We start from the raw sequence: 25,965 nt of genomic DNA, 5'->3' as shown, positions 1-25,965 counted from the left end.
CCCAGAAGTTTATCAATTTTATTAATCTATTTACAGAACCATTTTTTGGCTCCTTTGATTCTTTCTATTACCTTTCTTTTCTTTAGCATTAATTTCTGCTCTTTAATATTTTCTTCAGCTCATTTATGACACTTCTTTCTACTTTTAATATTATTAAAATATTAATAAATTAAAATATTAATAATTAAAATATTATTATTTGGATGTGACAGAAACCCAACTCCACTAGTATAAGTGGAGAAAAAGAGGAGTTCATAGGCTCATGTAACAGAGAAATCCAGAGTACAGCTGGCTTTAAGCAGGTGTGTTCCAGAAACCTCCCGGCTCCATCTGTCTCTTAGGGGAAGATGCTGCAGGGCCACCAAGGTAGAGAGAGACCACCAAGGTACTAACCCAGCAGAAAGACATCATTTCCTGATATCTCTGGCAGGAGAGTCTCAGAGAAGCCTCTGATTGGTCCAGCCCAGGATAGGGACGCATTCCTAAACCAGTCACTGTAGTCAGGAAATCAGATACTACTCTGGCCAGTCAGGGTCTGAGGGGCATAGTTACAGATAGGTCATGACTTCAAATTCTAACCCTACCATGAGAAAGCTGGAAATAAAGTGCTGATATCCAAGCTGGTTTGTTAGCGACTGGGTTGGGATTTTGAGTCTTCTTGCCACAAGGAGAATCATGATTTTGTTAAACGTGAAGAGGAACACATTGCACGTTAACCTTTTAAACATAAAGAAATAGCAATCTCTTTGAAGTGTGTTATCATTAAATAAGTGATCATAAAATGTCTAAAGAGTCATCCATATTTCCCTGCTGTTGTCATACTCCTTACCTTTGTGGGAGTGGGTAATTTAAAAAATGCTTTTCTTTCTGAAGGACACAATGAGTCAAAAGTAATATGTTTCTATAACAAAAATTCACATAAATACAGAGAAAAGCTTTCAAACACTTTATTTCTAATAACATTCAATCAAAATTGTAAATATTGAACCAGCAGTACAAAATAATTTTATAAAAATGTTGGCCATATTTTCCCTATAGCCAATTATATTCAGTTCTGAGGAAATTATCATGATTATATAAGAATAAAGAGCATGTATCATCAACAAGCATTTAGAGCGCAAAATTTGTACTAGGCCCTGTAGGGCACTTTTCCTGCTCTCTAAAGAGCTTACAATCTTTTCACTGACATTTGATCAACAGTTAGAAAGCTTTAACAATAATTTCAAATAAAATTTTTAGTTTCAGTGTTTTTTCCTAAGATATCAAAAAATTAGTTATCATAAACTGTGGTCAGCTAAGTGCTAATATACTTGGGCATAGTTGCTCTCTCTGTAACACTAATCAATATTTACTAATATAGCAAGGATTATTGGAACATTCTCTGTAACCTGCTATCTCCAATAGATTCCAGTGAGGAAAATCCAGAAGTGCTATGCTCAGCGGTTCAACAGACATAAAGTTCTATTAATAGTTGTGCTTTGGCTAACTTGCTATTGCAACACTAAAAAAATAATAATCCCTGATTGTATTATGTGTAATGTTAGATTTCCTCTTTTTAAAGTTTATATTTTCTGAAGTTTCTACCATGAACATGTATTCATTTTTTACTAAGAAAAAATTATTATTTTAATAGTAAAGGAGTTCTTCCTTGCAATTATTACCTAAATAATCACTGTGTCATATACAAGTACTTAGAAGCAGTGTTTTTACCAAAAAACAACAACAACAACAACACTTTTTAACAAAGCTCTGATATCCAGAAAACTTGAAGCAAATCCATACTGATCCACTAAATAACCACTAGCTGAAATAAACTTTTCATTTGTTTTCACAGTGGACTGCTATGAGTTCACCTTTGGGCCTGGTGTCTTCCTAGTGAGGTGCTGGGGCTGAAACTCCCTCCCAGCCCAAAGTCCCTCTACAACAATACAGCTGCTGTGGAGAGCCTCTTCTCTTTATCACTGAATATTTTTTTTTAAGTGTTTGGAATCAGGGTCACATAAATTGATTCAGTATACTATGCATTACTTTTTTCATAAATTTATATGATAGCATGAATTATGTTTTGCTACAGTTACTTTTATTTTGTTAAGAAAAGTTTGAGAACTACCTATATTTTACAAGGAAAAAAAAAAATGAGGCAGATTTCAAACCAAAATTATTGTCCCTATCTGGTTTCTCAGAACTCTTTTTCTGGAAACTGGTGAGGCTTGCAGATCTCTGTCCCAGTAGTGGATAGAGTTATATGTTTATTCATGTCAGTTGCACATTATTAAACAGAAAGGGTAATTTAGATTAACATAATACAGACTGGCCCCTCTTCGACCTTCAAAAGTTGTTAAAGCCTGGCTGACGTCTGGAGACTTCTTTCATTAGGCGCAGAAGTAACGATATGGTTGTTAGCTTGCAGTATCTCAACTATTGCCCAACACATTTGCTGAGTGGTATTTCTGAAGTAAAGCTGAAGGTCTCCAGTTTGACTCCATATGGGTTAACACTGACACGGAATTCCTTAACTTTTGCTGAAAGTAACAAGAACTGAAAAGAGAAATTCCACACCTGTCAACAGTTCTCTGATTCTGCAATTAAAACCTTGAGATTACAACGAATCTCACTTGTTAACTTTATACGCTCTGGGGACAAGAGGAGCTGACAAAGTTTTAGATTAAATGATACCTTGTGAGCAAATGCTTTCAACTTTTCAGACACAGCCATGCCTTGTTATTAGAGGATCATTCTCCTTTCACCCAACAGATGCACTAGGCTACATGAATGGCTTTATGATGTTCACATTGCTGACTTTTGTGAAACAATTCAGAATTGGGTCACCAGATTAGCTTTATAAAAATGAGATGCTTGTAATGTTAGATGCTATAAGAAGCTATTGTATTTACCAAAAGAGCACAGATTATTTGACTATGACCACCCAACACTCTTTGATTACTTCAATGTGGAAAAGAAACATTTTCCTTTAAAAGCCATTTTTAACTCAAGGCCAAGTGTGGAATAAAGCATTTGTTAAGAATGATGATGGGGAGTTCTCTGGTGGTCCAGTGGTTAGGCCTCTGTGCTTTCACTGCTGAGGGCCGGGGTTCTATCCCTAGTCAGGGAACTGAGATCCCACAAGCCATGCCGCATGGCCAAAAAAATTTTTTTTTAAATAATGACTTGGGTGTTTTGACTGCTCAAAGGCTATTAGCTATGCTAGGACTCTTACTGCAAAGCTGAAATGGAAAAAGCAATGAGGTCACATGTTGGCCACATACTCCTATCCTGTGGGTCCCCCAGGAGTGATGCAGAAAGCTCAGCTTCTCTGTACACCGGTGCCGAATCAAATCTTGGAGGCAGAGTTTTGGGTGAAGTAGAAAAGGATAGCTTTATTACTTTGCCAGGCAAAGGGGGACACAGCAGGCTCCTGCCTCAAAATACTGTGTGTCCTCACTTGGAGAAGATAGTGAGAAGTTTTATAGTAATTGTTCAAAGACAGTGTGATCAGCTCATGGACATTGTTCTGATGGGTTGGTGGTGAGGTAAGAGTCGGCATCATCAACCTTCAGGTCCAACTGGTCTGGGGTCTACATGCTTGTGGGCAGCATACCGTCCTTAATCGTTAACTTCTCCCACCTGGAGGGGGTTTCGGTATCTGCAAAATAGCTCAAAGATATTGTTGTGTGCATCCGTTGATGGGGAAACAGAGCCTTGCCCCAAGGCTGCTCTTGACTGTTTGTTTCTCCCAGGTCTGGCATCCCCTTCCTTCCCTAATTAACAACTGCTTGAATCTGCCTATTGGAACTCAGGGAAGGTCATGGAGGCTGAATGAAGGCTGTTTCCTGTAATCAAAGAAATGGGGGACACAGAAAGGCTTTGTACCCAGGAGCCCCACAGGGCCCTGCTTGGTATCAATTGATGGTACAGAGCACATCTGGCCAAGAGTTTTGGAGTCTGGGTTGGGAATTTCCCAGATTTGCAACTGGCACCCTCTATCAGTAAACGCCAACGTTCACGCCCTAATGGGGATACCAGCTGGTGAATCGTTCGTTCACCATTTCCTTCCCAGCTAGATACAGAGAATTCTGCAATCATCTTAATAGATCACAAAACTGGGTTACAAAGTGGTTGTATGGCCACTGGAATTAGAAAATCCAGTGGAAAATCCAGCCCTGATGGTAGTTTTTTCTATTAATTCATTATAAATAGCTCAAGCCTTATCCAACTTGTGCATTTTGAATCTGGAAGCAAAATTGATAAACTCCTCTCAGAGTCTGGGGACTTAGAATGCACTTTGATATGCAAAGTCTATATACCAGTTTTAGGCAAAAGAAAAAACTTCTAGCAGTGGAAAGGATGGATTCGTGGTTTTACATGTACTTTTTCACAATGTAAGGACAAAATAGTGATTCGTGGGTTTTTTTCTTAATTAATTAATTTATTTATGGCTACGTTGGGTCTTGTTGCTGAGTGGGAGTTTTCTCTAGTTGTGGCCAGCAGGGGTTACTCGTCGTTGCAGTGTGCAGGCTTCTCATTGTGGTGGCTTCTCTTGTTGCGGAGCATGGGCTCCAGGCGTGTGGGCTTCAGCAGTTGTGGCACGCGGGCTTCAGTAGTTGTGGTGCATGGGCTTAGCTGCTCTGCGGCATGTGGGATCTTCCTAGACCAGGGCTCGAACCCATGTCCCCTGCATGGGAAGGCAGATTCTTAACAACTATGCCACCAGGGAAGCCCGTCATTTGTGTTTTAAAATGTGGATGTGTAAGCATACACTTCTGTTTTAGCATATCCACATAGCCTGGCTTATACATCACCCTTTTTTTTTTTTTTTTTTTTGCGGTACGCGGGCCTCTCACTGTTGTGGCCTCCCCCATTGCGGAGCACAGGCTCCGGACGCGCAGGCTCAGCGGCCATGGCTCACGAGCCCAGCCGCTCCGCGGCATGTGGGATCTTCCCGGAACGGGGCACGAACCCGTGTCCCCTGCATCGGCAGGCGGACTCTCAACCACTGCGCCACCAGGGAAGCCCTATATTCTTTTTTAATGAATTAAGTGTAAATGGGAACACTTGGTATTTATTATTCATTTATTGATTCGACAAATACTTATCAAGCACCTATCATGTCCCATTAAAAGAGCTAAATGCATGAATTCAAAGACACATAAAACAATCCTTGTTCTCAATCAAATCACAACCCAGCTTCTTTACTTTGCAGGAAGGATGAAGTCACCTACTCAAGTAACTCCTCTTGTTGGCTACCTCAACTCTTTAAAGTCAGAAACATACACTAACATTAAAATCAGAGTAAGGATGATAATTCTTCCCTCTATCCTATATTCTTAAAATTAATTACATCATCTTAAGAGTCAGTTTAATATAGAAGCTAAAGTAAAAATAGTCTAGTTAATTCATCTGAGCAGTTATCTTTAAACTACATATGTACAAATAAGATAAAGATATAAAATGTTTCCAGAATATAACTCTATCCTGATATTCATAAACACAAGGCACTCATTGGTGGGCAAGATTGCTATCATTATTATTATTCACATATCATCGTTTACCAAGATCCCTTGGCAACTTTGGAGGGATACTTGAAAAGGGACTTTCTGTGGTGTGTCATTTTAACACAAAGGAGATAGTATAAATGGTTTTTAAATCCTGATTTTTCAGCTCTTTTCCACATCTAAAGCCTAATATTAAATCAGTAATCTTAAAAAAAAAAATAGGGCCCAAGGAATAGACTCCACACAGGCAACAAATCTAGGTTTTAATTCTTGCTGTTTGTTGCCTCTGAAATATATTTAAAAGTCAGTTAATTTAAAATACCTTTAATGTCAGTCAAAAGGATAACACCAATTGAAACACCTCACCTAAGTATAAAATCACTAGACGATTCAAAATGGCACATAAAACATGTATAACCTTTCACTGTGAAAATGCCTAATCTTATAACAGCACCAGAGTCTGCATTCCTTTACGAAGAATTTTGTTACCATATTTAATACACCACGATCAATAAGCATGTATGGTAGTAGATAGACTTAAGGTGAGAAGGTAATTAGATGACATACTTTCCCAGGTTCCCACCAGCTCTAAATTCTGTGATAGGAAAGAAATACTACGTATAGTTTGCCCGGTTATTGTTGATCATTCTTACTCCATCCTAATTCCAACTGTATGACTTTATTATCATGAGCTCCCTAAAATCTGCTAACTCCTTTCTCCGGCCACCTATACTTAAAGGTTTATACTTTCTTTTGGGGTCTCATTTTCTACACTGAATGGACCCATTGCCACAGTGGAGAAAACACCCTCACACTCTTAAACGAACATATACCCTAGTTGGTATTGGCTCTAGCTATTGTAGTTTTCTTCTTCTTTTTTTTTTTTTTTTGTAGTTTTGAATTGTAAGTAGCTAGAAAAACTGTTCACAGCTTAGCAGTTTTATGGAACAATGTAATCAAGAACATGATAACCACACTCCTTGTATAAAACACGTAGATGTTGAAAGATAAGATCTGTAACCACAAACTTCACTGCCGCTTTCTGTCTTCTCTGTTATAATACGCTGTGTCCATTCACCCTTCCATCACCATACCTATATACGGGGCTGCTGAAAGACCCACAGCTTCTCCCGTTTCTTCTTCTTTTGTTTCAGCCCCTTCACTTACTTTCTCATTCTCCACGTCTGTTTCAACCTTTTCTCCTGTTTCACCTGGAAAAGTAATCAAAGGTGATATTAAGAGATACTTGTTTAGCATTAGCAACAAAGTGCCCCGCAGCTGGTTTCCAAGGCGGGCAGCTCTTGCTCTTTAGGTCTAGACAGTAAGTTTCTCTGGTGGTGTCAAGAAAGGCAATTGCCCTGGGTCTCTTAGATCCTCGGAGTGGCCCACGTCACTTACCATTTCCGAGTCTTCGCATTTTCTTATATAAAATCAGGATGCAGAATTACCCAAGAAAGACAGTAGAACATATTACAAATAGAAAATTCCATTTATATTTAATTCAAAATGTGTTCTATGGGTGCCCAGAAAGCGTCTTGTTTGGTCATTCTGGTGTTTAAAGAAAACAATCATTGAACTTTTAAAGAGTTTAAACATTTAAAAGCCTGGCCATTGCACATACAAATTTTTCCCTAAGAAGTCACTTTAGGCAACACTGGTCCCCGTGCTTTGAGTGGAGCCCAGAAGCAGCTGCCTCTTTTGATAGGATGGTGCTCCTGTTAACCAAGGTGCCCAGGGCTTCCCACAGCATTACATGTGCCCCTCACTTCACCGACTGTCATTATCCTAGGCCCTAAAGACTTGAGTTTGCCAACCCTGATCTAACAAATATATACCTTTACTAGCTTCTCCCTTGTTATTCCCAGAGCACTTTTATATACCTTCACTAAAGCACTTACCTCAGTAGACTGTAGTATTTTGTTTAAATTCTGCCTTCTCCCTGCTAGACTGTGAGCCCCTTGAGAACAGGGACTAACCCATTATTCCTGCAGCTAGCAGATGATTAGACACTCAAAAACTGCTGCATTAACTAATGAGAGAATTAAAAAACAGATGAATGTTTCACTTAATTATACTGGAGGGTGAAGCCAAAATTTACTAAAACGTAAAACCTGCCCTAGAAGATTTTTTTTTATTATAACTCCAATAAAGAACAGTATAGATACCATTTGCTTTATACTGGTAAAGTACATTAAAAAAAACACCATTTGCTAAGACGTAGTACATTTCTCTAGTCTTCTAATAAAGATAAAAAGACTATAGGAGGACAGGAGCAAGCTGACAGTAATTTTCTAAGGATAAGAGTGCAAAGATGAAAGTGACACTCTAAGAGGCATTATTTGTGTGTTCTTTCATTAAAAAGTCAGTTCCTCCACTGACCATCTTTAATTTGTATCCTCATGCCATACATGGGGCCTGATGAAGAGTGAACTCGGAAAAATTCAGAAATTTAACATTCCTTCAATATTCCATTTTATTCAACAATGAAGCTCTAGGTTACAAATCTGGACACAGACTATGCTTTAGAAAATTTGTGCCAGAAAGTCAAATGCCTGTTTTTCAAGTATGGAATCCTTTTTGGTTTGGGTCAAATGAACTTCAACCACTGAAACAGAGACTAGAGGGGCTGTGTCAGCCACCCCTGTCCCCCAGAGATGATCTTTTATGGAGCACACCTAAACAACCTGAATCTGTGACAGCATGACTTTTACCTTCAACGTGTTGGTCCTCTTCGTTAGCATGAATATTCCTGACCGTTTCCACATTTGCCCCTGTCTCTAGAATTTCTGCTGGATGTTCCATGTTTCCAACTATTCTTTCAGGTTGGATCTGCTCCATGTTTCCTGGACCTTCAGGAGTTTTATGGAGCGAATCATCCTTGACAGCTGTTTCCATAAGCTGGCTTCTGTCTGATACTTCTGGTGTTCCATTCTCTCTGGGAATCATCTCTAGAAGTTGGGACTGGTCATCTTCTCCCAGTGTTTCTTGAAGTTGCTGCTTTTCAGCTGTTTCCACAAGCTGACTTCCTTCCAATATTTCTGGAGATTCCGTCTCCTTGGGAACTGTTTCTGGGAGTTGGGACTGTTCATCCGTCCCCATAGCTTCTTGAGATTGTAGCTCTCTAGCTGCTTCCAGAGGTGGAATTTTCTCAGCTGTTCCTAGGGGTGTCATCTCTCCGGCAGCTTGTGGATTCTCAGTACCTTCCACTGCTCCAGGAGAGTCCCTCTCTCCCGCTGTCCTCAGAGGTTGACTCTTAGCTTCTGCTCCTAAAGCTTCGGTCTCAGCGTTTCCTTTAGAAGGCTGAGCCTCTGTCACTGCTTCCACGTCCTTCTTCTTTTCTCCTGCCTCTGGAGTATCATCTTTGCCACCTGGCTGAGGTGACCCAGACTCCTTCAGTCCCTTAAGAGGCTGAGTTTCCTCTGTGGATCCTGGTGGGTCTGCAGCCTCCTTTGCCAGGGGCTGTTCATGGAGGGATTTAACACCATTAGCTGTAGACACAGCTGAAATCTTGAGCTTTTCTAGTCGAGGAAGGCTTTCGTTTTGTACCTTGCCATATAAAGTAGATTCTCTTCCTGGTGTACGTGGTTTTGGTTGGACAAAGCAGGACTCGCTTTCTTCTGTGGTTGAAAAATACATATTTGAAGTTACTTTTTATCATTCATTTGAAAAGAAAAAAATACAAATTATTGTTTAGTTTCTATCCTGAGAAAGTGTATTGCTATCAAGTAGTAGATTTAACAGTTCAAGACAGTCCTGGGTACAGTACAGTTGAGTACAGAGAGGCCATACCATGACCCTAACATGCCCTAAGTCAAAATCTCTTTAGTGTTTTCAGCTCAAATACCTAGTCTTAAGCATGAAGATCCCCCAAAATCACAGGTTTTTTTCCTGTTTGTTCCTTGTGCACCTTCTCATGACTCCAGTCCCATATTCTAATTTAGTACTGTTTGTTTCCTCATGCTCTTTCCTCTGCCCCACCCTTTCTCCTCCTTAGGCTTGGTAGAAGATTTTATAGCCCAAGAAGTGGTCCTTGGGCTGCTAGAGAGGTCTTACCTTCCCCCTAAAGCAGAATGGCCCTCAGTGAAAGGAAAGGGTCCCATGACAGAGAAGCCCCACTAGGTCAAAACTAAGATGTCTGCGAGAGAAAGTGGCAGGCACAGTCCAGCCTGAGTTTCATTTCATTTGCGGGTCCTGGTTAGAAGAGAAATCAAGAGAGAGTTGGGAAACATGCATTTTAATTCTGGCTCTTCCCCCAACTGTGTGACCTTGGGAACTTAGCTCCCAATAATCATATCTGTAAAACGGCAGTGAATCTGTCTCTCCTACCTACGTCAGAGTTGCAAGAGGTATCATATCACATTAAACAATGAATGCATAAGTGCCCTCTGGACAATTTAAGAAAGCAACGTGGCAACATGTTTATACTCTTTGACCCAGTGATCCTACTTCTGGAAATTTACCCTAAAAGCAGAAACTTCAGGGAAATGCTCTGGGGGAAAGTATATCATCCCAGTATTCTTTATAACAGCAAAATCTGGAAAACAACTTAAAAGTCTAATAATTTGGGGGAAAGATCAATAATCCATTGGGTGGAATATTATTGTACCACGAAAAAGATGATTATGAAGACCATATGCTAAAATAATAAAATAATTATTATATAATAAGTTAAAAAATCAGCACTCCCAGTTGGGTTAATCAAATAAAATAATCGATATAAAGTGTATATTAGCACAAGGTCTGCTGTGCAACTATGTGCTCAATAAGTTAGCTATCAATTTTATATACAGTATGATTATAGCAATGTTGATCATTGGAAAGGAGAAAGACAGGAAAAGCAAACAGAGGGGGAGATACTGGAAGAAAATAAACCAGCATGTTAAAATGGGCCTCTAGGTGATATATTTCCTCTTCTACCTTTTTTTCCCCAAAGATAATTTTTCATCTTTTCTTGTTCTTTTTTTCCCTAAGTTACCCCTGACCCCAGCTATATATGCATATCATTTAAAGAGTTACCTGCTTATTTAATGTAAGTTAAGATATACAACTAAGACTCAGGTCTGCTCTCTCTTTTCCCCTTCTCTAGGGTCAAATTTAGCTGTCTGGGAGGGATACTTTTTTTTCCTGTATCTCTAAGTGAATTGCTACTTCATTATTTTTTAGTTTGGGCATTTCAACTAACTCCCACTATGGAAAATAAAGACTTAGCTCTTTTTTTCCGCATCTCCATCATCCTTCACCCTCTCCCATTACACATTCACATTTTCTTTCAATTCAGTAATTGCATATTAGTAATGATTTAAGATAGTAATCATGAGACTTCCCAGGTGTTCCAGTGGTTAAAAATCCGCCTTCCAATGCAGGGGACGCGGGTTCGATCCCTGCTCGGGGGACTAAGATCCCACGTGCCGTGGGGCAACTTAGCCTGTACACTCTGGAGCCTGCACGCTGCAATGGAATATCCCGCATGCCGCAACAAAGATCCCACATGCCGCAACTAAGACCCGATGCAGCCAAATACATGAATAAATAAATATCTTTTAAAAAATAAAATACAGGGCTTCCCTTGTGGCGCAGTGGTTGAGAGTCCGCCTGCCGATGCAGCGGACACGGGTTCGTGCCCCGGTCCGGGAAGATCCCACATGCCCCGGAGCGGCTGGGCCCATGAGCCATGGCCGCTGAGCCTGCGTGTCCGGAGCCTGTGCTCCGCAATGGGAGAGGCCACAGCAGTGAGAGGCCCGCGTACCGCAAAATAAATAAATAAATAAATAAATAATAAAAATAAAATACAATAGTAATCATGTTGTAATTTGGGTTATATCGATATTCAGTTATATGTACACATAATGAATATGTCTGCTACGAAGAACTGAGCCATGTAGTAAACTATTACTTGTGTAAATAAGTTTTAGTTTGTTTTTCCCGAGTTAGTAACTGTCATGGATCTTCACGTCCTTAGTTTATGTATTCTCGTTACTTCATTTCACTGCCAATTGTTTCTCTTTTTAATACATTTATTCACATCAAATAGTCTCCCACCCTACCTCTGCGACTGTGTTTGAATCCCCCAGTGGAAAGGAATTAGAGCCCGAAGCTGGAGAAGCAGAGTTCAGAGAGGATTTTGTGAGACACAGGACACAGGCTGTGGGCCTGGGGTCCAGAGCTGGGAGGAGGGCTAGCCTTCGCCTCCCCCTCCAGCCTCATTATGCACGAAGCCTTCAAATTAATAGCACAGAAGGCAACGTAACAGAAGCAATTTCTCAAGTCTATAAAGAAATTCATTATGACAAGATAATTCATTTAGATACCACACAAAGGATGTTTAGGCGATGGCTGCGTTAGGGAATTGACAAGGAAATGTATTATTATGCTAATCACAGATGTCTGCCAAATTATATTTTCTGGTAAAATAGTTATTACAGTGATCAGTACTGTCAGTTAAATGAGACGAATGATTTTCATCCAGCTGTGCCAGCTGTGGGTGCATTCTATCGTCATCATTCTTCTAGAGCAGAAAGCTTGAAGGAAAAAATGTGTTGACACACCCAAATCATAGCCACTCAATTTTATATTTTGAAAAATATATTATGCTATCAGGCTAAGTCAAGTATTTTTCCCCTAAAACCAAAAGCTTTGTGAAAATTTATTTATACACAAATGGTGTCTTACGTTTCCAAAGGATCTATCAATTTTTGCCATAACTAGAACGTTGATGCCCATGATCACAGTATCGATTTTCATTCTTATATACTTTTTCTAATCTTACTGGCATACGTGAAGTAGAGAAATGTCCTCAACATGTAATATTCTTATACTGTAACCTGAAAATAGTCAACCAAGCTGGGAAATATTACAGAAGAAGTCACTGTCTCTAACATTTTTCTGAGGTAGCCCCAAAAGCTAAAACATCTTTAAAATGATCACCAAAAATTAGAGAAAATGCGAGAAGTGTAGTGACACACTCATTGTGTAATTCATGTTGATTAACTGCACTCTGAATTTTGAAATAAATGTATTTTGGAGTTAATAACTCCTCACTAATCACTCAGTAGTTCTTTTTCCTATGTGATAGAAGAGAGTAATCTGCTCTAAAAGGGAGGACAGAGATCTTATGATCTTGAAAATGACACCTCCAATGTACTAGGTTGGAATCCTCATTCTTCCACTTACTAGCCTTGTTAAGCCTCTTTGTGCCTCAGTTTCATCACCTGTAGAGTGGGAAGAGGAGCGGTCGAGCTGTTGTGAGGATTACACGAGTCAATACCTGGAAAACACCAGCACAGCGACTGGCACCCCCTGAACGCCAAGCAAGCTAGCCATGGAAAGTGTTACACTTCACCTGCCAGCCCTAGCAAGGAAGAGACCGTGGTGGACACACAGAAAGGGAAGGTAATTCCATTCATCCTAATACTGGTATCTTTCTCTGAGCCTATTCAGAAAAAAAGAAAGATCAGAGTCAATACATGAAAAGGGTTGGAAAACAAATGGTTGTTTCAAACCCTCTCTCAGAGGACACAATACTAAAGACTACAGTGACCACAAAACTTCCTTTCTTATGCTTCGGAATGTTTTTATCCCCAGCTGCTGAGGGAAGTACAATTTGGGGATCCATCTGGGCTCCTTCCTCTTCAGCTGGAGCAGGACATTCCAGACTGTTCTGATGTTCAGTGTGACCCCTCATCCCATCATTTACTTAACTGTGCAACACGGACAAGTTACGAAACTCTCTGGACCTCGGTTTCCTTATCTATCAAGTGGGGATATTATCTTTGCCTTTCAGGCTTGTTAGGATCATTGATAATTCTGAGGTGATATGTGTGTGATTACTCAACATGGTATGTGACATGAGAAGGTACTCAGTAAACAGGGACGCAGCCAACGGCTCTGCAGGTTTCTCAATGCGTGGGGTGTGTCCCGCTGAAGGGGCGAGGGAGAGATGAACTCCAGCCTGTGTGCACCAGCAAGGTTGCATGCATCAGGGGTGGGAAGGGCAGCTTTTTCTGATTTCATAAAGGTCCTCTGTGGGTTAGCAGTAGCCCAGTAGTAGTCAATAAATTATAGCTAATTTAGCAACAGAAAGAATGAACTGCAACATTAAAGAGCTTGGATAAACAGTCCCCTAAACACTGTAGAGTTGTCACTGTTGACCTATAAAATTCTGTTGTTACTAATGGTAAGTTTTAAATCATGATTGTTGATAGAGAGTGAAGTAGTATTCATGTCAGCCATGATTTGACCGGATTTGACTGGCATTAAAAAAGGCCACTGTTAGCTTTTATATAAACAAATATGTTTCATTCTGTTTGTTGGCTTTAATTTCGTTTATTCATCAAGTATTGATCAAGTGCCTACTATATGCCTGCTCTGGGCTAAGCACAAGGGTTACAGCAGTTAACAAGGAAGATCTGGTCCTCGCCATCCTAGACTTTACTGTCTGCAAGGATTTTCAAATAATAGCTACTTCCCTTATTAAGCACAGCTTGGTACCTACGCACGACCTCTTACCCAAGGGTCTCCACGCTCTGTCCATGTGGTTTTGTGAATCCCCAGGATAACTCCTTGAGGTGGAAGAAGGTTCTACACCATTTCTTCTAGCACTCTAACTTGAAAAGCAGTGAGATCTTTTGTTCAAAAACAGGAGACATTTTATGCCTAATCTGTATTTTTATGTAATAAATATTGTGGACAGATGCATTGTTTCCACACCCGAAGTTGTTTAAGGATGTGACTGTTTTCTGAACCCTACATTTTATCAAATCATACACTGCTCTGGGCCTAATCCTTCGGTGCTCATTATCTCTCTTGATTCTGTTGTAAATTGATCCCTGCACAAATTTGTTGTGACAGCTGAACTAACAGAACCCTTGTTGCAAGCACCATTGTGATAGGCACACAAAGAAATTAAATACTAGGCAACATTACAGAAGGGATTAGAACCAGAACTAACATACCTGAAATTCACATTATGGTGGAAGCTTTTCTACTCAGTTCATTACCCTAATCAAAAATGAAAAGTTTCTACCCAGCAAGGAGAAAAACTTGAGGTCAATATTTCCTAATCCATGGCTAGGGCACATCAGCCATCCCAAAGACCTCACTGGATTGTCTGCTGAGTTTTCTGGAGAATCAATGAGAAAGGGCATCCTGGTATTTTCCCTTGCTGCCACCATTTCTAGGTAATGGGTTACTCTTTGCTGCGGCGCACGGGCTTCTCATTGCGGTGGCTTCTCTTGTTGTGGAGCACGGGCTCTAGGCGCGCAGAGGAGTCAGTAACTGTGGCACGCAAGCTCAGTAGTTGTGACTCGTAGGCTCTAGAGCTCAGGCTCAGTAGTTGTGCCACACGGGCTTAGCTGCTCTGCGGCATGTGGGATCTTCCCGGACCAAGGATCAAACCCGTGTCCCCTGCATTGGCAGGCGGATTCCCAACCACTGCGCCACGAGGGAAGTCCCTAAAATTAGTTTTGATATCACAAGGTAAATGCAATAAAGTTTGAAGGTAAATCTAATTTTGAAATTTAACTACAGAGTAACAAGAACATGTAGTTGGAAAGATACTTCTGGAATACTTGGTAAGTACACATGGAGATGGGGGGCTTCTGCCTAGGGGAGAGGCTGACATTGAAGAGCTACAGAGCCAGTCATCAAACATAACTTCAGATATGATTTTCTAGTTTCATTTTCTTTGGTTTCTTCTAGACTCCCATCAGATAAACTCTTATTTCAAAAAAGATATTTTACAGTGATTGCATAAAACATTTTAAAAATTATCCACAGCATTTGTACTAAAAAAGGCAAGTTTCATTGATTGATGGTCATTATTGGCACATGGGAATCCAACATTTGAGCAGAAATCCAGTCTACAAAATCAAAGACTCGTCAGTGAACAAGGAAAAAGAGAGAGAAAGTGAAGATTATGTCTCTGATATGTATAAATCGTGACACTTCACCAACCTAAACAGGCCTCGCCCATGATGCTTCACTAGGAACAAGAGTGGCTAACATTTATTGAGGCACTGTGCCTAGAGCTTTACAGGGATTATCTCATTCAATCTTCCCAACAACTCCACAAGGTAAGTCCATTATTATCTCCATTATATAGTTGAGGAAATACGGCACAGAAAGATTAGGAACATTTATCCGGGAAGGGTGCACAGTTCGGAGTAGCAGAGCTCAGATGTGAGCCAAAGGAAGTGTGATCCTACTTGGAAGATTTAGGCGCTTTAAAGCAAATTGTGGTTCCAGAACCTGCACCATCAGTATTACCTGGGCGGTTTTGGGGTTTTGTTTTAGTGTTGACTCACAGGCCCACGCCCAGATCCACTGAACCAAAATCAGTATATTTAATAAGATCCCCAGATAGTTAGCTTATCTATGGCAGCACTCTGGGTTTATCGGGGAAAGGCATGATGGGATTAGTTAGGAGAGACTAAAGTGGATGACAAACACACAGAACTGATGGGTGTGGGTGTCCCGTGTTCTCCGCAGGCAGTGCTGCCCATCTTTAGACATTGGGTATGGTCTCTGTCCTCATGCTAGCATGCCATGGCAACACAAGAGATGAGGTGAGTATATTGCTGCAGCAATGAAGCAAGGGCCAGAGCTGATCTAAGTGAGCTCCATACCGGGGAGCAAGATTTTTCTCAAGCTTCCTCATGTCCCAGAACTGGCTGGGTTTGCTAAGCCTCCACCTTGGCTAAAAGACAAAGAGGTCTTCTAATTTCTCATCTGAAATGAAGGTTAATACTCGCTGCACCTCGCTCTCTAAGGGCTGTGAGCAAGCGGCTCCACCGGTGCTCATATTGGTGGCTGTTCTCCCGGCTCAGCCACTGTGTCTGTGCCTCACTCCATCACGGTGCAGAGTACAAAGGTGCCTGTGGCCAAGAGCAGGTGTCTGTGCTCAAGAAGGGAATATTCCCATTAGCAGTTAGCAAGTCTGTGGCTGGGACGGAATACTTAAATTTTGCAACAGAGCAGTCAGAGTCACACCAGACATTTGGACCTCAAGTCTGGGTGGTTAGTGTACCCTGAGAGCCCCCCAGAAAAAGCAGCGGGCAGACCAAGTACGATTGTGAGCCCAGGTCTTTCAGCTGACCGCTGCTACTGCTCTCTCAGGTTAGGGATCCACATGCAATTCAGATGACTTTGCTGCCATGGTTAGTACAGATCACATTAAGGGAAGTGAGGGGGGATTTTCCTGGTGGCGCAGTGGTTAAGAATCCGCCTGCCAGTGCAGGGACACAGGTTCGAGCCCTGGTCCGGGAAGATCCCACATGCTGCGGAGCAACTAAGCCCATGCGCCACAACAAGAGAAGCCACTGCAATGAGAAGCCTGCTCACCGCAAGTAGAGAAAGCCCACGCACAGCAAGGAAGACCCAACGCAGCCAAAAAATAAACAAATTAATAAATTAAGTAAATTTAAAAATAAATAAAGTACGGACTTTGGTTCATAATAATATATCAAGCTTGGTTAATTTCTTGTGACAAATGTACCCTACTAATGTAAGATGTTAATAATAGGGGAAAGTGGATGTGGACTATATGGGAACTTTCTGTACTATCTTCATAATTTTTCTGTAAATCTAAAACAATTCTAAAATCAAGTCTCTTTTTAAAAAATTATAGTAGCAAAAGTACAGGAGCAAGTAACCTAGCAAAATAAGCTCTAGAAGCCTTAGAAAAATGTTCATAAAACTTGGGCCATTCACATAACCGCTGTTGTGATTTTTGAATATTTTTGTACCACTTGTGCTATTACTGACAGTATTTTTGTCACTTTCCTTTAACACATTTACTAAAAAGAAAAAAAGCTCAGAAAATCAACAGATTCAGATCTAGACCTTGATCTTGAGGGAAAAAACAAAACTTGATCTTGGAAAAGCAATAAAAATTGAGATTTACTAAAATTGATATTAATTGATCATTTTTATTGAGGACTTACTAGACAATATTCTAAGCCAGGGGTCAGCAAATTTTTTTCTGTCAAGGGACTGACAGATGGTAAATATTTTCAGCTTTGCCAGGCATAGGGTCATTATTGCAACTACTCAACTCTGTCATCTGTCATTGTAGTGAGAAAGCAGCCTTAGACGATGTGTAAGTGAATGGGCATGTCTGTGTTACAATAAAACTTTATTTACAAAAACAGGTGGTGGGCTGGTTTGGCCAGCAGGCCAGTTTGCCAATCCCTGGTGTAGGCAATATTTAGGTTCCATTTAGTTCCATTAGTGTACTATAGGTACACTATAGTATTAAATCATTTATTCCTCAGAACAACTCTATGAAATAGGAACTACTGTTAATCCTATTTTACAGATCACTAAGGCATAAAGAGGTTGAGTGGCTCAAAGTCACACAACTAATAAATGATCCTGAACCATGATTTAGACCCAGTCAACTCCAGACCCACATTTTAAATTGGAACTCTATACTGTCTCTTAGTATGTTGAAATTCTCGCTTTCACGTGTGCCCCCCACCTCTTTCTCTCTCTCTCACACACACACAAACACACACACACTAATTCAAGATGTACAGGTGATTATAGCCTCTCACAACCATCTAGTCCGTAAAGGACTTCCCTGGTGGCGCAGTGGTTAAGAATCCGCCTGCTAATGCAGGGGACATGGGTTCGAGCCCTGCTCCGGGAAGATCCCACACGTCGCAGAGCAACTAAGCCCGTGCACCACAACTACTGAGCCAGCGCTCTAGAGCCTGCGAGCCACAACTACTGAGCCCATGTGCCACAACTACTGAAGCCGGCACGCCTAGAGCCCGTGCTCCGCAACAAGAGAAGCCACCGCAATGAGAAACCCGCGCACCACAACGAAGAGTAGGCCCCGCACACCGCAACTAGAGAAAGCTGAGCGCAGCAACGAAGACCCAATGCAACCAAAAATAAAAATAAAGAAAAACAAAAAACCATCTAGTCTGTAGAGGCTACTCCAGGGCAAACAAAGGAAAAGGGAATTAGCCAAAGGAAACCATGTGGTTCCTATCAGTCTTAGAAAAATGGAAAAGAATAAGGAGGGGAAAAAAGTTCCTTATCATTACGAATGTCAGTGAGAAAGAAGCAGGGAGGGCGGTTTGGGGAGGACATTTCAACAGAGGTCCTCACTGGGATGGCTGAAGGCAAATGTTCTCTCTCAGTAAGAGAAACTACTAGTGAAAGCGATAGAGCAGCTGGAAGGCCTAGCCCAGGGCTTCCCATCTCTTTAATGTCACAGCACACATAGAATATGGTATTTGTGCAGCACACGGGGCACATGGAGAAAGCTGTACCCAGAGGGCTCGGACCATCCCGACCCTGCCTCCCTAGAGGCTGGGAGGAAGGCTGGCACACTGGATCCCATGCTCACAGGCTGGGAAGCTCTGATACATACAGCACAGGGACAAATGTATTTCTGTCACCAAAAATAGACTAGAGCAGCATTAGCTGGGCAAGGCTGAGAAGATAGATGAAGCAGGGCGGTCTGCAAAGGGTGGAACGTTCTCATCCTGCAGGGACCCTTTAGGACTGGGTTTTAAAGAAAAGCTGCTTGTTGGAGAAAGCAGAAAGGGCCTTTTCACTGAGTATAAAGACAAACACATTACAGGCTTGAAAAAGTATTGTCCCCGAATGAGCGTCCTGGTGAAAGGGGCAGACAATTAATTGATAGGGGAAAAAAAACTTGATTTGATGGTACATCCTTATGACTGTAGGGGAAGAAAGCAGATCGCAAGGGCCTTTCTTTTAGTGAAGAGGAAGCAGGTCTATCACTGACCCCCAGGGGCCTGGCATGGGGGGACCTGGGGGAGAGGAAGTTGGAACAGCCACAAAGGAGCAGGCCGAGGCTGGGGGCTCAGGTCGTAGAGAAGCCTTGTTGAGCAGCCTCTTGACCGAGAGTCATTTCAATCTTTAGCCTATGAAGTCAAGTTCATTTTATACTTATCTGTCTTACGCGATGTTAATTGGTGCTATTTTGATATCCACTTTGAATTATACTGTCATGGCCATAGAGTAAATTGTATATAAATGAAATGTGACTTTCGGTGACCTGGAAAATATATAGATAGGGCAGAGATGTCATGATGCTTCTTGTATCTTTATACATCTTGCCTCTCCTACTTAATGTTCATTTGGACCTGTCACTTATCTAAACGGGCCTAATATGAATCTGCTCATCTCAAAGCAGGTAAAGCCATACAGATTTGAAAGTCGAGAAGTGTTTGGTAGGAATAAAGAGCATGTGATCAGGCCTCGGGGGCTTTTGTCTTATTAGAAAAGCCAGGCTGGAGGAGAGGCCCAAAGACTGTTGATTGTGTCGTCTGAGAAAAGAGGGTCATCTCTCTTGGATGTGGGGCTATGGCCACACAGTCACCACGTCACCAGAGCCCAGTCCAGTAGTCCTGGGGACCCTACAGCCCCTTGGGCCCTTCCACAGAGAAGAAAATGGTGTCAGCTGAACTTGACCCCATGACACAGGTTGCCCTTTCTTTTCTCCATCTCCAATGACCACCCTTGTTTCTGAGCACGCGAGCACCACCTGGCTTATTTCACTCACCTTCATAAAGCGTAATGCCTACGGCGTTTTAGCTGTTAAAAACAATGTGAGGGGAGGGGGGGGGGTTGGGAAAAAAAAAAAAACAATGTGAGGCTTTATGGTTTGGATTTTTGGGGTTCCCCCCCCCGCAATCTTCATCCTTAAAGGGATGAAGCTCTGACACCCTTGAATACACACAAAAGAATGATCTCTAGCACCTGATGGCAATTCCCAAGGAAGGGTTTAAGGAATGTGAACGACAGCAACAGCTCCGGGACTGTAAGGAAGCTTCTGAGGCCATCATGATACTTCCCTGACATTAACACTCACTTGGAGAGCTATATTCTGATATTTCGCTTTAAAAAAACAAAATCATTACCTGTACTACCTACACTTATATACACCGGGATTCGAAGCCTGGCCAAGTTTGATGGCTTTTTTAATCAGTTTTGGTGAGCCTTTCAGGAACCCTCACAAGTATTCGTTTTTTATTTTAAACTTGATGTTGTAAAACATTAACACAAAAGGGAAAGAGTGAAAGTGTACATGTGAGCTGGAATGTGCGGCAATCTTACAGAAGAATGATTTCATAGAACACAATAAAGCTTTGTTTTGCTGTGTTGATCTTTTCCTGCATGACTAGGAGAGTCTCTTCACAACCCAACCCTGTCTTCTCAAGTCCATCTCGGCCAATGTTACCTTCCAGTCTTTGTTATTCCATGGGTCCTGATGCCTACTCTCCCTCTGCTTTTTCCAGTAGTACTCTCATCCCCCTGAATCCCCATCTCCATCAGTCCATCCATTTACCCAACCACCCCCTCAAGAGATATGGATTGCATTTCTCCTTCGTGGACAGCCACATGACGAGTTCTAGCAGAACCAGGACAGGACCCAGATGGAACTGGAGTTTGTGAAAAGAACAAGAGTTTGGAGGCACACACATTGGGCTTAAGCCCCAGGTCCATCACTTACTAGCTCTGAGACCTTGGGCAAGTTACCTATCCTCCCTAAGCTGCAGTTTTCTAGCTGTACTTGGTGAAACTAAGGCTCTTATGGGGATTACATGAGATTATGAGCTAAAGTATCTGAAACCAACTGGGTGCTCCTACCTTGTCTCCTGATTTCTGCTCCATGTTCATGTTTTGATGAGGTTGCACTAATGTCAAAAGCCTTCAATTTTAGAAAAAGATGTATTATGTTGTTGATGAGAGTGTAATTTGGTACAACCCTTATGGAAAGCATTTAGGCAGTTAGCTCTCAAAATTATAAATGTGCATACCCTTTGACCTAGTAATGCCACCTCTGGGAAATGGTCTTACAGTTATGCTTGCATACTTTCAAAATGATGTATGTGTAAAGGAATTCACTGCAGTCTTGTTTGCAATGGAAAAGACTGGAAACAAATCAAATGCCCCTTGCTGGCGGTCTGGGTAAATAAATTACACAACGGATTCTTAAACGAGGGTAAAAAAGGAGAGAGAAGTACTCTATATTATAGAGAGATTATAGAAAGAGCTCCATATTTTTAGCTGAAAGAACAAGGTGAAGAATAATGGGTATAATACACTATATTTTATGAATAAAGATGGGAGAGGGAAATAATATTTGCAGTATATAAAGAAACTTTGGAACAATATACAAAAAAAAAAAAAGAAAACCTAATAAAAGTATTTACCCATGGCTGTGATTGGAACTAAGCAGATGGTGGGGCTAGGGTGGGAGGTATACTTTTCACTGTACGCGTTTTTCAAATGTTTTCAATTTTTTGAACCACGCACATAGTTCTTATATTCCATTATAATTAGCTGTATGTAATAATCAGGCCCACCACAAAGACTTACTGAGCATTCTCTGTGCCAAGCTCTAGAGGTGACACAAAGACATACAAGACAGTCCAGAGACTTCTAGCACTTGAATGAAAGTGATCCCATTTATATAATATGTGTATGCCAGAAAAGCCTATAAAACTCATTTTAATGCTAATGATGTTTGTTCTTCAATTACAAAGAAGTGTTTGTCTACTTAGGACTGAAATGTCACTGTGTGAAAATATTGGTTGATGACTGAAGGTATTTCTACAGTACAAAGATCAATTCACATAACTGTGAAATTCAACCCTCTTCCTATTACCTAGGCAGTGTGGACTCCAAGCAGCTAGTGAGAGTTCAGATAAGAACAAACACATGATTACAGCTGTCAGTGGAAATGTACACATTAACCTAGCAAAGAATTTGTCAATAATTACCATCTGTTTACTCTGTCCACATTGTTGCTTAAGCTATAAAATCTCAGGAAGAAGTCTGCCAGAAACGGATGGCATTTATATTAGGAAAGAGTGGAACAGTAATCACACCTAGAGGCAGGGGGCTGGTAGCACAGGGAGGAAGGTTCAGATGCCAAAGACCTGGAAACCTTTGGGTCCATTAATGTCTATGAAGTCAACAGAATCTCTGTGTTCAGATTCATCAGCTCCTCAAGGCACTGAAAGGAATAAAAATTGTCCTAATATGTAGAACATGCTTCCATGAACACAAGAAATTCCAAATTCAACCTGTCTAGTCGTCCTTTGGAAAAGAAAAGCCTCTTTCCTCACACATTTCAGGGCATTCAGTAAAAATCTATGTGTGACTACCACTTACCAGACTCTGTTCTGCACTTTGAGTAGCACTGGATAATTATTTACACCAGAGGCCAGTCTCTACCTCTGTCCTCGTCCCCTCCCCCCCACATCTCTTTCCCTAGTGAGTCATCTTTTGGAGGTGATGGAAAGCAGCTCAGTGGGATTCGGTGTCTGATGGGTCAGAGCAAATGTCTGCATGCAATCAATAGTATGGACTATTCCTATTCAGCCTAACAGCTACCTGACCAGTAGTAACTATCTGATTCGTTGGAGCCCAGAAAATAAGTATTATACCTCCATATTTTAGTGTTACAGGATTTTAGAGCTGTAAGAGATCTTAGAGGTAATCTAGTCCAAGCCATTATTTTATGATGCTTTTGCTTCTAGGCTAATACTGCACTATGTATAACAGTTCTTAAGCCAGTTACAGAAAATTGTTAGGCAGAACTGTACAAACAGAAATCCAGTCTACAGGCTAGTTGATGTATTTTAGCTTTAACTCATGGAGTTCTAAGGTTGATATTGTGAATTTTAAAAGAATCTCTTATGATATGAAGATTATCTGTAGCTCTATGGGAGGGCACAGGAAACTTCTCTACATCTATGTAGCTGCTGAAAATATCTCTAAGGCTAAATGTCCTCCAAATATTCCTAGTTTAAACTTGGAAGCAAATATAAACTTCATATTTTACTGACTCATACTTAGGGATAAAATATTTTACTTGTGATAATATTTATTATATTTATATCATATGAATATATTATGTGCATGTACTATAATATTTCTATAATAAACTCTATTATACTATTAAATTAAATTAATTAAATTATAATAAATACTCTATTATACTTTACTATATTTCTTTTGTTGTTTGCATAGTGGATGACCACACACCTAATGGGGAACCAGAGTGATTTGAGACAAAAACAGGTTTAAATCTAGTTATCACAAACCGGTTTAAGGAGGAAAAGAACAGATGAAAGGTCAAGTTCTAGAATCACAGTACCTGAGTTCAAAGCCCAGCTCTGACTCTCAAGGAGCCCCGCAACCTTGGACAAATTATTTACTCTTCTCTGTAAAATGGGGATGATCATAATACTTAGTCAAAGCATTGTTATAAGGATTAAATGAAGTAATTCATTCAACACTCATGTGCCAAGCATTGTTAAGCACTGGGGGTACAGTGAGTAAATGCATGTAGGGGACATTTAATAACCTTGGACTATTTTTATCTAAAAGCACATAAACACAGGCTTAGGGTTGTATACGGAATTTAAGGAAGTTGTGAGCTACAGAAACAGGAATGAATTATTTATGGGCCTCCAAGACCATGGAGTTGAAATGCTAATGAACATACAATAGTATCCGATTACAAGAGAGTACTGTCTGAGGATCAGAAGCAAAATACACCTGTTGATTGATTCGAGATGTGCATTGAGCAATTTATGCAGTGTCTTAATTGATTTTCTATGCAACTGGTTGTTACTCGTTTTAACACTTCTTTCAGAACAACATCTGCGAAAACTTAGAACAGCAATGAAAGCATGAATAAAAAATGAAACGGTGTGACTCATGTGGATGTTATTTATACTGGCGATAAAATGTTTTTTAAAACAAGGTTACTAAAAAAAAAAAGACAAGGTTACTCATTCTTTTCTGAGAGGATTAAAAAACCCTTCCATCCGTTGGACACTTCTGTCCCTCCCCAAGAGTAACATTCCCTACAATCATTTGTTTAACTTGTTTGTTGTCTGTCTCTTCCAACCTCAACCCCCAAGAGTAGGGTCACTTACATTGAATACCTTCAGCATCTAGCCAAGCACCTGGCTGTTATACAGTAGACACTTAGATAACATGTTGAATTTCTATATAGGATTCAGTGAAGACCACTTTTTTTAATCACATGCATATTCGTCAAGAAATACTTAAGTCAAGGATAGAGGAAAATGTATCTGACCTCTTTAAAAGTGCAGGAACCGGGGCTTCCCTAATGGCGCAGTGGTTGAGAGTCCGCCTGCCGATGCAGGGGACGCGGGTTCGTGCCCCGGTCCGGGAGATGCCACGGCCGCTGAGCCTGTGCGTCCAGAGCCTGTGCTCCGCAACGGGAGAGGCCACAACAGTGAGAGGCCCGCGTACCGCAAAAAAAAAAAAGTGCAGGAACCTATTTGATGGAGTAATCTGAAATCTCGTACGTTTAAGAGATTAACAGCAGTTATCGTCAATTGAGGAAATTCCGCCTCTGTTGTAGAGAACGCTGTGGCTGACCGCGTTAGGGATTTAAGGTGAACTCTCCGCGCTCACACCCCCCAGCAGGGCCTTCCCACGCCTGGACTCTCGCGGGGGGCAACGTGCGCGGCGGAGCGCGCGGGAACCGCCGTATCCTGGGGCACAGCAGCGCCGCTCCGGGTTCCACTCGCATCCTCAGGGAGGAGCTGCCCCCTGCCGGGCCGCCTGGGCACGAGACGCACCTGACGGACACCCGGGGAGCAAACGACCAGAAGCCCGAGGCCCGGGCGGGGGTGGGGCCGGGTCCCCTGCTCACCGCTGCGGGGCCTGATGCCGTCGCCGGCCTTGTTGAGGGCGCTGCTGGAGCAGCCCATCGCGGGCAGGAGGGCGCCCGGCGGGCGAGCGCGGCCCCCTATCCCAGCTCCGCGCGGGCTTGGGTCCCCGAGTCCGGATCCCGCGCGAACCGCTGCCTCAGCACCAGCTCCTCTGACTTCGCGCGGCCGCTCCTGCGGCTGCAGAGCGCAAGCCTGGAAAGGAAAGCGAGCCGCTCGCTGGGGGAAGGAGCCAGGGTGGGGACAGCAAGGACGCAGAAGAGGACAGAGACAAGGAAGGAGCCAGGTAGGGAGAAGGTGGAGAGGGTGGGAAAGGCAGAGAGGAAAAGGGCTTCAGCAGCGACAGGGATGATGTCAGGGAGAAAGAGGGCGAAGGCCTGGGAGGGCTCATCTGAATCATCGCGAAATCTCTGGGGAGGGGAGGAGGCGATTGTAGTCAGTGGTATTGATTGGTGACTAGATTTGTGATGACAGCCTTCTTACATAACTTCAGTACTGTTACCACAAGGAAGTTTAACGTTGATAACATACTATTTAATCCACTCTCTCTTCAGGTGTGGTCAATTGTCCAACTCAGGACCACACTTTGCATTTAGGTGTCGTGCCTCTCGTTTGCTTTAACGAACTGAAGTAGTTCATCAGTCTTTCTTCGTCTTTCGTTTCTTGTTTTGTTTTGTTTTTTCTTTGTTTTGAGAACAGGCCATTTATTTTGTAGAAAGTTTCTGTTTGAGTCTGATGTTTCCTCATGATTGTTTTCAGGTGATGCAGTTTTGTCT

General features: G+C 41.7%; 1 protein-coding gene across 1 annotated transcript; it reads right to left on the bottom strand.

Moving 5' to 3' along the window:
- Positions 1–923: 923 nt before the first annotated feature.
- On the bottom strand, positions 924–25,616 carry ERICH5 (glutamate rich 5). The gene is made up of 3 exons (XM_004275355.4): positions 25,174–25,616; positions 8,204–9,109; positions 924–6,703 (listed from the first exon to the last, which is right to left on the bottom strand). Exons 1-3 carry the CDS (start codon positions 25,229–25,231, stop codon positions 6,567–6,569), a joined length of 1,101 nt encoding a protein of 366 aa, XP_004275403.4. The 5' UTR covers positions 25,232–25,616; the 3' UTR covers positions 924–6,566.
- Between the last annotated feature and the right edge of the window lie 349 nt (positions 25,617–25,965).

Source organism: Orcinus orca, chromosome 17 (assembly GCF_937001465.1).
Source record: "Orcinus orca chromosome 17, mOrcOrc1.1, whole genome shotgun sequence".
Lineage (NCBI taxonomy): Eukaryota > Metazoa > Chordata > Mammalia > Artiodactyla > Delphinidae > Orcinus > Orcinus orca.
The sequence above is the reverse complement of the archived record's forward strand: the minus strand, read 5'-3'. Positions and strand labels throughout refer to the sequence as shown.